Below are 13953 nucleotides of genomic sequence, written 5' to 3' on the forward strand. Positions count from 1 at the left end.
CACGGGGCTGCCTCCTTCCCTCTGCTCCAAAACGAATCCAGAACGGCCCGCCAGGCAAGGTGGCAATGTGACCGGCGTGGCGACACAGGCAGGGGTGATTCCCGGTTCAAGGCCAACGGCAGGAAATCTCCTCCTCAGTGGCAGAATGCTGGATGTGCCACTCCAAGTTTTTCTGATAATCTTGTCATTATTACTGAAAAGTTTACTCTTCTCTTTCTGGTCGTCGAAGCCCTTGGGCATAAAACCTCCACAACGCTGCCAGGAATGAGGTGTATTTGACATATTTCTAGTCTCTTGGACTAGGAGAAAGATTTCTTAGCCTGGTGGAGAAGCTGTCTGAGTAGCAGCCAACGAGGCCGTGCAGCCCCGCCTGGGGAGGCTCTCACACGGCCATCTAGCCGAGTGGCGCACAGCGCTGCCTCCCCAGAGGCGGGTGGCTCAGGGAACACGGACGGGATCTAGCTGTTGAGGATTTTCTCCTCGCCTGGCGTAATTTCTCCAGAGCTTCTGCACTTCATTCGGTTTCCAAGTTCACGTCCGGAGTCACTCTGTGGCCTTATCCATGGTGGGTCACGGCCTTTTTACCGCATTTGGCTTGACTTGGTTACTTCGGGGCAACTTTTCGATTGTTTAGGATTCGTAGGATTTGTTTAGGATTTATGCCCCGAGGACATCAAACACAAGACAAAACAGAACAAAAGGAGTTGAGGTCGTCCGTGCAGCTAAAGAGGCCCAGAGCAGACGAAAAATAAAAGCAGGCCCAAGAGCAGCTGAAGGACTGGGACAGCCGTCGGTAGGCAGCTGGAGGGAATCAGTTGCTAAGGTTGTGAATTTAGTCTCATCGTCGGCAGCTGAGGCAGGAAGAAAAAGGGGCGCCGTGCTGGGTCAGCCCTGCGCTATCCCGGGTGCAGAGGGGGGTGTGGGATCCAGCGGCCACCCCTTGCCAAGCCCGGGCTGCTCCCCCAAGACGCTTCCTCTGCTGGCTGTTGCTGACTTTCTGTACTTTCCTGGGAAGCCAGAGTGGGTGCCGCCAGCACGGGGAAAAGTGAAGCCGGAGGGCAGGAAGCAGCCGGCAGCACTTTAAGAAGTCTTCCGCCAGTCAAGCTACCGCAAAGCAGGGATGAGTCCCCACGTATGTGACACTGGCTGGCCCAAGGCACAGCTTTGTATCTTGGGAAGGGCGGCCAGAACTGTGGGTCCGGGGTGTCTCCTCATCCGAAAGGGAGGCCCATGGGGACCTCCAGGCCTCCCCACCCAACTCCTCAAGGGCTCCTGAAGGGCCCCAGGAAGGGCAGTAAGGGATGCTTTCCCTCAACTCAGCCCCCGAAGGAGGACACATTAGAAAGCCGATATGGGATGCCGACAGCTATTTCTAGACCTTGAAGTCTGAAAAATTTGATTCATAAAAGATGGAGGAGGCACGGCGGGGTGGGGCAGAGAGTGGGCAAAGGCAAGAGCCTCAGGTGGGGTGGGTGAAGGCCCAGAGGGAAGGCTGGTGAGGCCAGTCACAGCCTGGCGTGAGATGCAGGGAGAGGTGGCTGTGGTTAGGCATTCTCTAGGGAGGCGTATTTTCGCTCCCCCCTGCCAGAACCAGGGTTGAGACATGATGGAATCCAGGCTTTTCCCAGTTTGGGGTCCTTGGTTTTAAAAAGGTGGTGATGGTGGTGGTGGGTGTCTGATCCAGTCTCCTGCCCAACTTGGCCCTGGTCTTTGTGTCTTGTCCCCTTCCGTATATGTGGCCATGAAAACCGAAGCTTGGGGCCACCAGCGATGAGCAAGTCCCTTCAGGGACAAAGCATCCACATGAGCTGGCAATGGGCTGAGCCTCCAGGTAGACCCATGGCTTCCCAGGGGTGGGACCTGCCTAAGAACACGGGTCTGTTAGCAAGGCAAGCCCTCCTTCTATTACTTTGCTAAGGCTGCTGGAACAAATTACTACAAATTTAGTGGATTTTAACGACACACATTTATTATCTTATAGTTCTGGAAGTCAAGAGTCTGCAAGCAGTGGGTCTCACTGGGCTAAGATCGCACTGCGGGCAGGGCTGTGTTCCTTTCTGAAGCTCTGGGGGAGAATCTGTTTTCCTGCCATTTCCAGCTTCTGGAGGCCACGTGCATTCCTTGGCACGTGGCCCCTTCCCTCCATCTTTAAAGCCAGCACATCGCTCTAATGTGGGTTCTTCTGCATCTGAGGACCCTGTGATAACACGGGGTCTACTCACACCCTCCTGGGTCATCTCCCCACCTCAAGGTCAGCTGTTAACAGCCTTAGTCCCCCTATGCCAGGTACACTAATGTAAATTACTGTTTACTAATGTAAAGTCGTTGGGTTTAGGAGGTGGCATCTTTGGGGACCATTTTTCTGGCTACCATACTCAAGGACACATAACACCACATTTGGACAATTTTGAGAAGAAGGTGAGCCCTCCTTGGGGATGATCTCTTGGCCTGCTCTCCACAAGGCCCTGTACTCTGGAAAGATAAAAGAGAGGGGAGGCCAGTAAGGCCAACAAATGAGTCTCCCAAAGGGATGGACTCCCTTGCTCTGGAAAGCACACAGCCAACTTCTGGTCCAAAGCAATACCCACACATGACTCCAGAGAATAACCAGAACCCCAGAGGTGACCCTGCTTCAGTGATTCTGCAGAAGAGAGGTCAGGAAGGCCTACTACAGGCCAGAGATGAGACACTTATTGTCCTGTGTCCCAAGCTGGCCCTGTGCTGGTAACCCAAGTCCCTGTTTAGACCCACCTAACTCTAAGACCCCTGTGTTAGGGTGAATTAGGTTAGGTTAGAGCGATACTAGGTCACCTGCCAACCTCAAGAAAATTTCCATGCAATCAGGTACACTGTAAAACATCATACAACTCCCAACCCAGTGGCCTATCCCTTTTAGATATTAGTTTGGCTCCCAAAGACCCAAAGGCTAGCTCAAACAGTCATCATCGTAATCATCATCATCATCATCATCATCATCATCCCAAAGAGTCGAGCACATCACCTACTGATACACCTGCTTATTTTATGTCGAAGAACTACAGTCTCAGAACCTTTAAATATTTACAAGCGTGGCAAAAATCTTATTAAAACAACCTAGAATTACAATGACCATTATGAGGAACGTTCTAGTTAGAGAAGATCATTTAAGCAGTGCACTTGAAAGCAAGGGCTCCCAAATCAAACAAACCAAATGGGGTACCTATTAACTGGCAGGCAGAAGTCTCCAAGATGCTTCAAAATTCCAAAAGTTTCATTGCAAGATTCATCGCAAAAGGCTAATTAATCATTGAACACAGGTTTATCCACTTTGGGCTTCCTTTTACAGAGGAACCAAAGAGATTTGGGTCTACCAGTAAGAAACATTTTGTGCCACACTGAAAAACTTACTATGAGAAACCACGTTACTAGAAATTATACCACGTATTTATACGTTTGCCAAGCCACAGAACGCTGATGTAAAAGTTCATGATTACTTACTTACTTCTTCGTTTCCACTAGAAATTCAAGGCTCCTAAGGGCTAAAAATTCTAATATGGGTAATTAAACTACTAGAAATAATAAAGGAAACATCTCCGTATGCAAGGGAAGTAAGATGTGTGTTTTCAAAGGATGTATGAAGGCATTTGTGTTGAGGGAAAAGAAAATGATTTTTTTTTAAAGATTTTATTTATTTATTTCACAGAGAGAGAGACACAGAGAGAGCAGGAACACAAGCAGGGGGAGTGGGAGAGGGAGAAGCAGGCTTCCCGCGGAGCAGGGAGCCCAATGCGGGGCTCGATCCCGGGATCCTGGGATCATGACCTGAGCCAAAGGCAGATGCTTAACGACTGAGCCACCCAAGCACCGGAAATGATTTTGTCTTAAAGCGAGGCTGTTTACTTCAGAATGGGAGAAAGGAAAAACACAGGGCAAAATCTGAATGCAGAAAAGAAAAGTTGTAGATTTGTGGAAAAGAAATCTTTGGAAAGAAATTTTCATCTGTGGTTAAGCTAGCTAAGATTAGAATAAATTTAATACAGTTAAGTGGGTTTTAACATCAAAGGTGATTTGGCACACAGAGTTTGGTTTTCTCTCTTTTATTTTTTTAAAATAGATTTTATTATTTTTAATTAATCTCTATACCCAACGTGGGGTTCGGACTCACAGAGCTGAGATCAAGAGTCACATGCTCTACTGACGAAGCCAGCCAGGCACGCTGGTTTTCTCTTTTAAAAGGACAGAGTTTTCTTGAACTACTGTTTTCTCTTGATAAGAGACTGTAAAAGGTTTTTTTTTTTTTTAAAGATTTTATTTATTTATTTGACAGAAAGAGACACAGCGAGAGAGGGAACACAAGCAGGGGGAGTGGAGAGGGAGAAGCAGGCTTCCCGCGGGGCAGGGAGCCCGATGCGGGGCTCGATCCCAGCACCCTGGGATCATGACCCGAGCTGAAGGCAGACGCCCAACTGACTGAGCCACCCAGGTGCCCCTAAAAGGTTCTTCTTTACCTTTTAAGGAGCCTGCTTAGAAAACGAAGATTTTGTGTCTTGTCAAAATAATTTCTTGGGTCTTTATCAGGTCTTTGATTCCTTAAGAAAGCTGTCTTCTCTACTAAATGAGCTAAGGGTTTTTTTTTTTTTTTTTTTTTTAAACAACTATTTAACTTTCCACATTTGCCTTCAAGGTCTTCAGTTGTCACTATGGTTAAATAGAAGAGTAAGTTTTGTGTCACAGTGACCTATGATCCTACTTGACCAAGTGTTCTAAAATCCTTTGTTTTTTGTTTTTTTTTTTGACAAACTTCTGTGAATCAAATGCTAAATGAACTCTTTTTGACTTGGAACTAACTTTGAGATTTTTACAGAGGGGTCCTGGGACATCTCAAAGGATTTATTCTCTTGCCTTATAAAAAGGGAGATGTTAAACCTAACTCGGCTTATTTGGTTTGTTAAATCACACGGGAAGCTTTGTACTGAGTCTTCTCTATGTTGTATTTGTATAGGTATATAAGTGTTTCAGAAATTGTGTGAGATTCCTAGAAATCTGATTTATCCTGGTATTATGTCATGATTCCAGTTATTATCTTAAAATGTCATATATCACAGAAATGACTACAATTCCTTATCAGATGAACTCTCAGCAGATCTTTCACAATGGACATTTTGAAGTCTTTGTCATTTACAGAGTTGTTTTACTCAGATGTTTTTGCACAAGTTTTCCTACAAAAGTGCTTCATCTTCACAGGGTTTCATGGAAAGGACTGTGACAAGTCCAAATTTTGGACAACCAAGATCATGAAACTGAACTGGGTAAGAATTTCCAGAACATACGGGGAAAAAAAAAACCCCACTAGATTCAAGCACAATGAGGATTAATAACAAGGAAATGAATGAACTGAGGAGAATGACTAATTTTTATGACTTCTTGTTTGAAACACTGATGTTTCCTTTTTTCCAGATTTAAGGAAACTTTTCTCAACTTGATCCCTCTGGAACTCAGAAACTTTATTCTTTTCACAGCAGTCTAGTTTGTTTTTGGGTAAGTTCAATGAGAATGTGTTCTCCTTGTGACAGGACACCAATGGAAGTATTGGCTATATTACCAAGGGTCTGACCTGCTTGTCATTATTTGAGAGATGTGCATAGACTCAGATATGACCAGACAGTTTTAAGGAACTAAGCTTGACTTTATGAGGCCAATAAATAAAGCCCCTTAAAAAAATCAACTTGGTTCTTTGCTTACAAGGTTCCAGCTTTGAAAGCATGGAGGAGCTTTTGTGGTCAGTCACTATTCTTGCTGCACTTAATGTAAAACACTTAATGTAAATAATCAGGCCAAGCTGAATGTAAAATTACTTTTACTGTGATTATCTGTAGTAAAAAAAGAATAGGGGTGATTGCAGAGAGAAGACTTATGTTTGCACCTTTGTAGATAGCAGATACTAATCCTAATTGTCTTTGAGGTTTTTTTGATAAAAAAAAGACCTATAAATTGGAGTGGATCCTGAATTCTTCCAGTTTCCTCAAATATCTGGCCATGAGTCTCAAAACTAATGTTTCCAATTTCCTCCCGCTCTTCTGATTTGGATTCATGAGGAACAAAGACTGCCCTTGAATCTCCTTGGAAGGGACGAGACCCGGTCCTCCTCACTGCCCGGATGGCAGCCAGACTCCAGGGACCTGAAGCTTGAGTACACATCTCACAGCTAAAGAAGGCTCCACTCGACAGCTGGTCTTGTTCGAACGCTGGAGACCCTCTGCGTGGAATGACTAGGAAGAGAAGCAAATGACAGCGATGTAGGCTGCTTCTCCCCAAGATGCTGGATGGAGACCTCATACTTGAACTGAACATGACACCCTTTCTTCGCTTTTGTTCCTTGACTCTGGGGTTAGCCTGGAAAGATAACACCATCATTCGTATCTCCCAGGCCACTGCTAGGAGCAGTGGTAACCTTTGCCTTTCAGACTGCTGGATTTGTCATAAAGAACTCCTACCTGTCCATTAACAGCATCACCTTAGTGGGAATGCTTTGTGCCCTGATAGGCTGATCTTCGCCTGGGGCGGTTATCATTCTCCCTGGGCCTGTGCATGCCTGGCTGGCTGGTGCATAACTGGGCAATGCCTCTTGGTTTACCTAACGTGCCCCTAACTGTCCACAGACTGAGACAGCTCACTGGTCAGCCTCTGAATTTTGAGTTAGAAAGGACCTACTGGGAGGCACTGGTGGTTCAGGATTTGCTTCCTTTGCCCAGGTCCTACTTCCCTGGTTAGCAGTAAATGCCAATGAGGTCATGACCAGGAACCTCTCCTTAACTCTTGAAAGTACTGGGGAGTATACTGCCAGAGCAATAGCCACTCAATAAAGACCCTTAGACTCTCTGGCCAAGGTTGTTCTTGATAACAGGCCTTGATCATCTTTTGGCTGAACAAGAAGGGGTCTCTGCTGTGATCAACACCACTTGCTGCACCTGGATTAACACTTCTGGGAAAGTAGGAACTCGTTTACATAAAACCACTGAGCAAGTCACTGGGCTTAAGAAAGGGGACTCTTTCAACAGGATCGCTCTTTAACTTATTTGATTTTGAATCGTTTGGGTCTTGGGGACCATGGCTCCAAAGTACATTCCAGACACTGGGAATTATCCGGCTTATAATAATCATAGTAACCTCCCTGGTGTGCTGTATACTCTCAAAAGCTTTAAATGCATGTTCGAAGCCACTAACCGTCAAGCGAATGATCTCAAGCCTGGAATGTCAGAAAAGCAATGAAAAGAATGACCCACTAAGAAATGGTGAGCCTGAAGTCGTGATCCTGTGACCACCACAGGAATTCCACAGAAAACATCATGGCCTGGGAATATCACACAGAAGATCAGTAAAAGCTGCAAGATTACAGAGTGGTGGCTGAGAACAGCACTAACGCCTTAAATTTTGATCACGAGACTCTCCCTGTTAGGCTAAGAGTCTGATCAAAAGGGCAGAATTGTTAAAAGAGAGACAGCAGGCCCAAATGGAGTCACTTGTGCCAAACCCCATGTCAGCAAACCAAGATGGAAGACCTAACCTAATTGCAGTGTCAGCCTCTCCCGGGAAGGGGACCTTTAGCCCATCAATCTGGAATTTCCTGGTCAACGCTAGTGAGGTCATCTGTCCAACAGACCCCTCCTGGCTCCCATAGGAAGGGGACCCCGCCTGAAACAATCAGCTCTTTCCTTGTCCTTTCCTTTTCTGCCTATAGAAGCCTTCTATTATCCTCGGAGCTCCTTTCTGTCTGCTGGATGGGATGCTGCCTGATTCAGGAATCACTGAATAAAGCCGATCAAGGTCTTCAAAATTTACTCAGTGGATTTTTTTCAGCAGTGTTCTCTCAGATGTGTGAATTACTACCCTCATTCTGTAGACGAGGAAACACACCAGGAGCCTGGGGGTTCGTTCAAGGCCACATGGCTTGGAAATAGGGGATCTGGGATGCAAACCCAGTTGTTCCCCATTGGAATCCAGAAACCTTGGTTCAAGAAAGTGCCGTGCCTTGCTGGGAGTTCCTGTGACTCTTTGCATGTTTCTCTACACTTGGCTCTTTTCCTCGGGGAGGTGAAGCTGTGCTTCAAGCTCATGGTCCTCCCATTAGGGCAGTCTCCTCCGTTAGAATCAGCAAGTTAGCAGAAGGAGGACCACTCACAAAGAAGGACCTCCTCCTGCCGCCGGCTGGGACTCTGTGCCTCCAGCAGCTCACATTAGAGCTGCTCAGAAAGGTACACGGGTGAGGGTACAGCTGGCCAAGTGCCAGAATGGCCGAAGTCCCCAGACGGCTTTCTACGGTCGCAAGGTGCAAAGTTGTGGCTTCTTATTTATCACGCAGTCTTCAACGTTCTGAACCATCACGGCCACCAATCAAGGCAGCGCGTCTGAAGGCAAGTGCCTTGAAGTCTAATGAACAGGTGTAAATGAGACCCCGGGCTGTCGGCTGCTGACCACTCCTCCACTTTGCCACAATAGAAACACGAGTGTGGCAGCAAGAAAACAGCTTCAGGTCTCAGTAGAACATTTTGACTATAAACCTAGTGCAAAAATAATGTTATATGCCAATGAACTAGTAAATTGCTCCTCTTGGGGATTTCCCTTGATGGGAAAGGCGGCTGAACCAGATGTCTGGCTGTGCCTGCACCGGCGTGCGGCTCCTTTGTCCCCCTCCTCCCACCCTGCCGCCTCCTCTCTGCTTGGGACCGCCTCATTGCGGGCCCGAGTCTGCCTTGCCCTGAAACTGATGCTTCCAGTCGTTCCACTCCCATCCGTTCTCTGATGTTCTGCCAGGGGGATCCTTCTAGAACACACGTCCGACGTCTCACTCCTGCCCAGGATTCTCCACCGTTCTCAACAAGAGGTCTTCCATGTAGAGGCCTGATGTTCAAAGTCCTCCCCCAAACCTGGATCTAGATCCCCTCCTGTGGGCCTACTCTCCCACCCTGCACCTCCTTGTTTTGGCTTTACGGAATGGCCCAGAATCCCCAGGGCTCACCATGTCCTTCTGTGCCTGCCTGCAACACTGTGTTCCTCATGGCCACGCCGGGCATGTTTCTCTTTGTTAACCCACGGAGTCAAGTGCAATCCCTCCTTCTGTTCCCTCTGTGTCTGATCCCTGAACTCACACCCACGGCGAGGGCTGGCCCGCATCTGCCTTCACAGCTCTGGGGGCACACAGCTCTGGGCACCTCTGGAGAGCCAGGACTGAGAGAGGGCTTCTCTACATCAGGAGTAAGGTCCCTCCCGCCAGCCTCCGGCCTCCAAGTGTGGCCATGGCCATGAAAAAGCCTGACCCCTTCCCTGGGCCAGCCCTGGAGAGCTACGGGACAGAATCCATGATGTTCCCACCCGAGGCCTTCCCCTTTGTAACCCTGTCACATCCCAAGTTCCTGAAATTATTCCTCTGGTGCTTGGTGTCAAGCCCCTCTGTCTCCTCTCCCTGTTCCCCAGAGATCAGGAAATGTCCCCAAACCTCCTGATTTCTTTTGTATGACGGTTCCTTCCTGGTCCTGGCCATGGGGTGGAGCCTGAATGCACTCGAGGTCCAGCTGTCCTCATAGTGTGGTTTCCAGAATATATTATATAATATATTCTGGAAACCACAGAATTCTGGAAATATATTATATAATATATAAATATATTATAATTCCCTGGGCATGGACTGATTGCTACAGATTGGTGCAGAACACTACTTCCTTCATTCTAGAAACTCTATTTCTATTAACGCAGCCTGAGGTTGCATTCATTTCTCTGGGCAGCCACATCAGGCTCTAACTCACCCTGAATTGTCGGTTAGAACTCGCCTACACTTCTCCCATGACCACCACGCTGGTATTTCCCCAGTGCAGGACTTTATAACTCTCCCACCAAATATGCGCTTCTTCAGCAACTACAGATTTATCTAAGTACCTACTTCGTACTTGGGCATTTTAACCTCTAACCCCCAGAGCAATCGTGCAAAGGAAGTACCAGTTACCATTCCCTCCCTTTCTTTCTTACATTTAAAAAAAAGTTAAAACATTTTAATCATGGCAAAATACATAGAAAATACACCATCTTAACCAATTTTCAAGTGTACGTTTCAGCAGTGTTAAGTGCATTCACGTTGTCGTTCAACCGATCTCCCCAACTTTTTCATCTTGCAAAGCTGAAGCTCTATTCCCACTAACCAGTACCCCCTCACCCAGCCCCTGCCAACCAGGATTCCATCTTCTCTATGACTTTGACTCCTCTCTCCCTTAGTGTGTTCGCAGAAGTTCACCTTTTTTCTTTTCTTTTTTAAAGAACTGTAAGTAGTTAAGAGACTTGTCCGAGGCCACACAACCAGCAAACACAGAGTTGGGACCTGAACCAAGGGGTGGCCCCTTTCTCCACAGCCCTGCCTGGTGTCTCCCAGGACTGAGATCCAGCCAAGTGGCCTTCGGCACTTTTTTTTTTTTTAAGACTTTATTTATTTGAGAGAGAGAGAGAATGAGAGAGAGAGAGCACAAGAGGGAAGAGGGTCAGAAGGAGAAGCAGACTCCCCGCTGAGCAGGGAGCCCGATGCGGGACTCAATCCCGGGACTCCAGGATCATGACCTGAGCTGAAGGCAGTTGCTCAACCAACTGAGCCACCCAGGCGCCCGGCCTTCGGCACTTTGAGAAGTATGCCAACTTGGCCCAACTTCTTCAGTACCTGGGGACTGTCTCGGAGACAGCATGAGACGGTCCATTCGATTTTCCCAGACTGCAGCTGTGTTGCACAACCTGGAGCTTACTCCAAAGCGCCATCAAAAGGAGAGGCATGCTTGAGATTGGCCACGGAACAAGTCTGGGATTCCCAAAGGGTAACAGTCTGACAGAGAAGGTGAACTCTTTCTAGTACCTTCTTCTGAGTTAAGGTCTCTGAAAAGTTGAGTAGTGCCGAGTAAGAGTAAAGGGGCCAAAGTAAATTCGTTTAAGCAAATAAAGGTAAATAAATGCTTAAGCACTTTTGTGGGGTGAAGGAGAAGTAGTGCTTGGAAGTGAGGAGCTGTGTGGACGGGTGTGTTTGGTAGCTGAGAGGGTCTGAAAGAAAGGCAAAGTGACCTGTGTTCTGTGTCCCTGGTTCTGAGGGTAGCAGTGAGGAGCGAGCACAGGCTCCAATCCCAGCTCTGCACCTGACCAGCACTGACCTCAGTGTCCTTGTCTGTAAAATGGGGAATCCTATCAGCAGCGACCTGAGTGGGTTGCAGGGAGGGTTCGGTGGCTCCGTGCATGGCAAGAGCTCAGAATAGAGCCAGGCACAAGTTACTCAAGAGCTGTCAGCCCTTCTTACTACTGACAGGACCACGGATACACAGGATTCTACCCGAGGGAAACCCCTAAGCTTTCCTGTGCCCGTGGCCACAGCCTGGGGCCTTCTGGGCCTTCTGAGGCCGAGAGCTCGATCACAGCTTTGGGTGTTTCTCCCCACGAATGAAGGAAATAAACGGGGAGACTCTTTCTTTCCAAAGCAGCAACACCATTTGCTAAAGTGCAATGTTTTCCTGTTTGGTGGAGTCCTCGGGGAAGAAGTCAGGGGCTCTGGGGGGGTATTTATTTATTTTAGGAGGCCTGATGCTGAGTGTGGAGCCTGATGCGGGGCCTGAACTCATGACCCCAAGATCAGGACCTGAGCTGAGATCAAGAGTCGGACGCTTAACTGACTGAGCCACCCAGGCGCCCCAGGTGGCTGAGTATTTCGAGCCACCCTGTTCTGTGTGGTATTGTGTGCAGGACACAGTACCAAGTACCCCAAGGCATTCGTGACACCTAAGTATTAGCCAGGAGAGGGCTGTCAGTTGAGCAAGTGGCTTCAAAGCATTTGAAGGCAGAGATGAAGACTTCCCTACGGTATGACTCACTGGTCCAAACTCAAGCGTAACGGCTGCTGTCGGAGCAGAACTGGTCATTTAAGAAATGGATTAAGGAAAAGAAAAATCAACAGCTCCTCTGTAGTCACCAAGGGAGTCTGGGACACTGGGGCCACACCAAAGACTCTACCAAGGGACCTTCCACATACTTCTCATGACACTGGAAAAAGCGTCGACATTGACAATCATATGTAAAAAATACGAGAATAACTGGCTTTCGAACTTAGACAAAAGCATCTAGCAAGATGACATAAATAGCTATGCTGTTGGGATTTTAAGCCTGAGGCCATGAAACATCCTACCTGGTTTGCTCTTTCAAGGTCCGTCATGATCATTTCAATTTCGTCAGCCCTAGGAAGGTGAGAGAGAGAGAGAGAGAGGGAGAGAGAGAGAGAGAGACGTTAGTTGGCAGTGGGTGGGCTCGGGGTGACCATGGTTCCCAGCTCAGCACACAGGCCTGGCAGAGTCCTGGGCACTGGTGGAGAGAGGGGCCGCGTGGACCTGTGAGGGGACTCCACTGCCCATCGGGAGGAGGTGCGCTTGTGTTGTGGGATCGGCCGCCCTGCCCAATTTCACTGGGGAGACAGAGCCATCAAAAGATAAAATACGATGTGTCCTACCTGGAAACTGAAGAGTGCCCCCAAAAAACAGGAGGGAGAGAGAAATTCTCCTTGGAGGAGGGAATCTGGGAAGGCTTCAAAGGAGGTGATGTGTGAACTGGGTTTTGAAGGATGAACAGAAGTTTGCCAGGATGGAATGAACCACAAGAAGGTGGAGGAGAGGGACGTGGGAGGATAGGAATGGAGGCTGGTGGACTCTGCAGTCTGCTCTATTAACCACCCGAGTTCATGGTCATCACCTTGCTGGCTCATGCACAGGGAGCTGTTAGGGTCTTTTTTTCCTTTTTTCTGTTTTCAAAGTACTACTCCTTTGAGTCATCTGAAGGCAAATATATGATCCCAACATACAACATCATGAGAGAGAAGAATGCTGAGTTCTAATAAAGGCCTAATTCCAAAAGTCTGTGGTAGGTTAGAACAGGCTACCTGGGCAAACACGGCCCCATCTTCTGTGGGACTGCTCCCCGTGGCCCCTGTCAGGAGGCCGAGGCTGACTCGGTAGGCCCGTGACAGAGAGGGAGCACAATGTTACAGCCACAGATCCTTGCCCGGATTCAGGGCCTGCTCCTGCGGGGCCCCCTGATTCCATACTCCAGGTGTACCCAGGAGGCCCCTGCTCCCTGCTCGGTGCTCTACACCAGGCCCTTCCATGAGGCTCTGCCCACCACCCGCCTCGGCCCACCCCTCAGCCCCAGGGCCCTGTGCTCCAACAGCTCCCACCACATGTGGGCCTATAAAGAGCCTCAGGGACTGTGCTGTCTCCCTGGCTTGTCCTCCACTCCGGACCCTCATCTCCTACTTCTGCCCCCAACCCCAGCACTCCCCAAAGCCAAACCCTCCTAACCGTTCCATCTCAGGGAGTAGGGCAGTCCCTCCCCCACCGCCACAGATTTGAATTGACAGGTGATAGAGCTGAGGTCCCCGTACACTGGGAGCCTTCTGAAGGCCGGGCTATGTGTCTCCTTCACCCTCATCCCTGGAGCTTTCTGTCCCTGAAACCTGCTTGTCTGGCTCTCACCACCACCCACCCCTAATATCAAGAGTTGGCCAAACTGGACTCGGGCCCTGGCTGGTCTGTTTTTGTTCTTTGCTGCATCCTGAGCCCCCTCTGGCCCCGAGGCTCTCCCCAATGAGGCCACCGTATCAACTCCCAGCAGCCTGAACCGGGTAACAGAGGCCTTGTGAGAGGGTTCGATGCTCCTTATACCTGTTTGAAATAGTATCCTGCTTTGAGCTGGGTCTGAACAAAATCCGAAACAGTTTCTAAAATGGCTTAAGTGAAATGAAGCTATTTTTAGGGCAATTTTGTAAAGAAGGCAGTTGTCTCTGGAAGACCCAGCCACTCAACCTGGGCCCCTGCAGTGAAGTGCTGGGAGCCGGGGGTGGGGGGTGGGGGGCGGACATTAGGAAACATCTCAGCCAGAAACCTCAAGACCTCTTGGAAAAGCCTCGGTACCAGA

At 48.6% G+C, this 13953-nt stretch overlaps 1 protein-coding gene across 6 annotated transcripts in view; it reads right to left on the reverse strand.

Moving 5' to 3' along the window:
- CUX1 (cut like homeobox 1) overlaps window positions 1-13953 on the reverse strand; it is a 350704-nt gene that overhangs the window by 88218 nt on the left and 248533 nt on the right. For all 6 annotated transcript variants that reach the window (XM_028110256.2, XM_028110255.2, XM_028110254.2 and 3 more), the window contains exon 9: window positions 12176-12224. In XM_028110256.2, coding sequence (XP_027966057.1) covers window positions 12176-12224 — 49 coding nt within the window. The remainder of the gene's footprint in view (window positions 1-12175; window positions 12225-13953) is intronic.

Source organism: Eumetopias jubatus, unplaced genomic scaffold, assembly GCF_037043125.1.
Source record: "Eumetopias jubatus isolate StellerSeaLion01/CBP00866 unplaced genomic scaffold, mEumJub1_p1.0 scaffold_12, whole genome shotgun sequence".
NCBI lineage: Eukaryota > Metazoa > Chordata > Mammalia > Carnivora > Otariidae > Eumetopias > Eumetopias jubatus.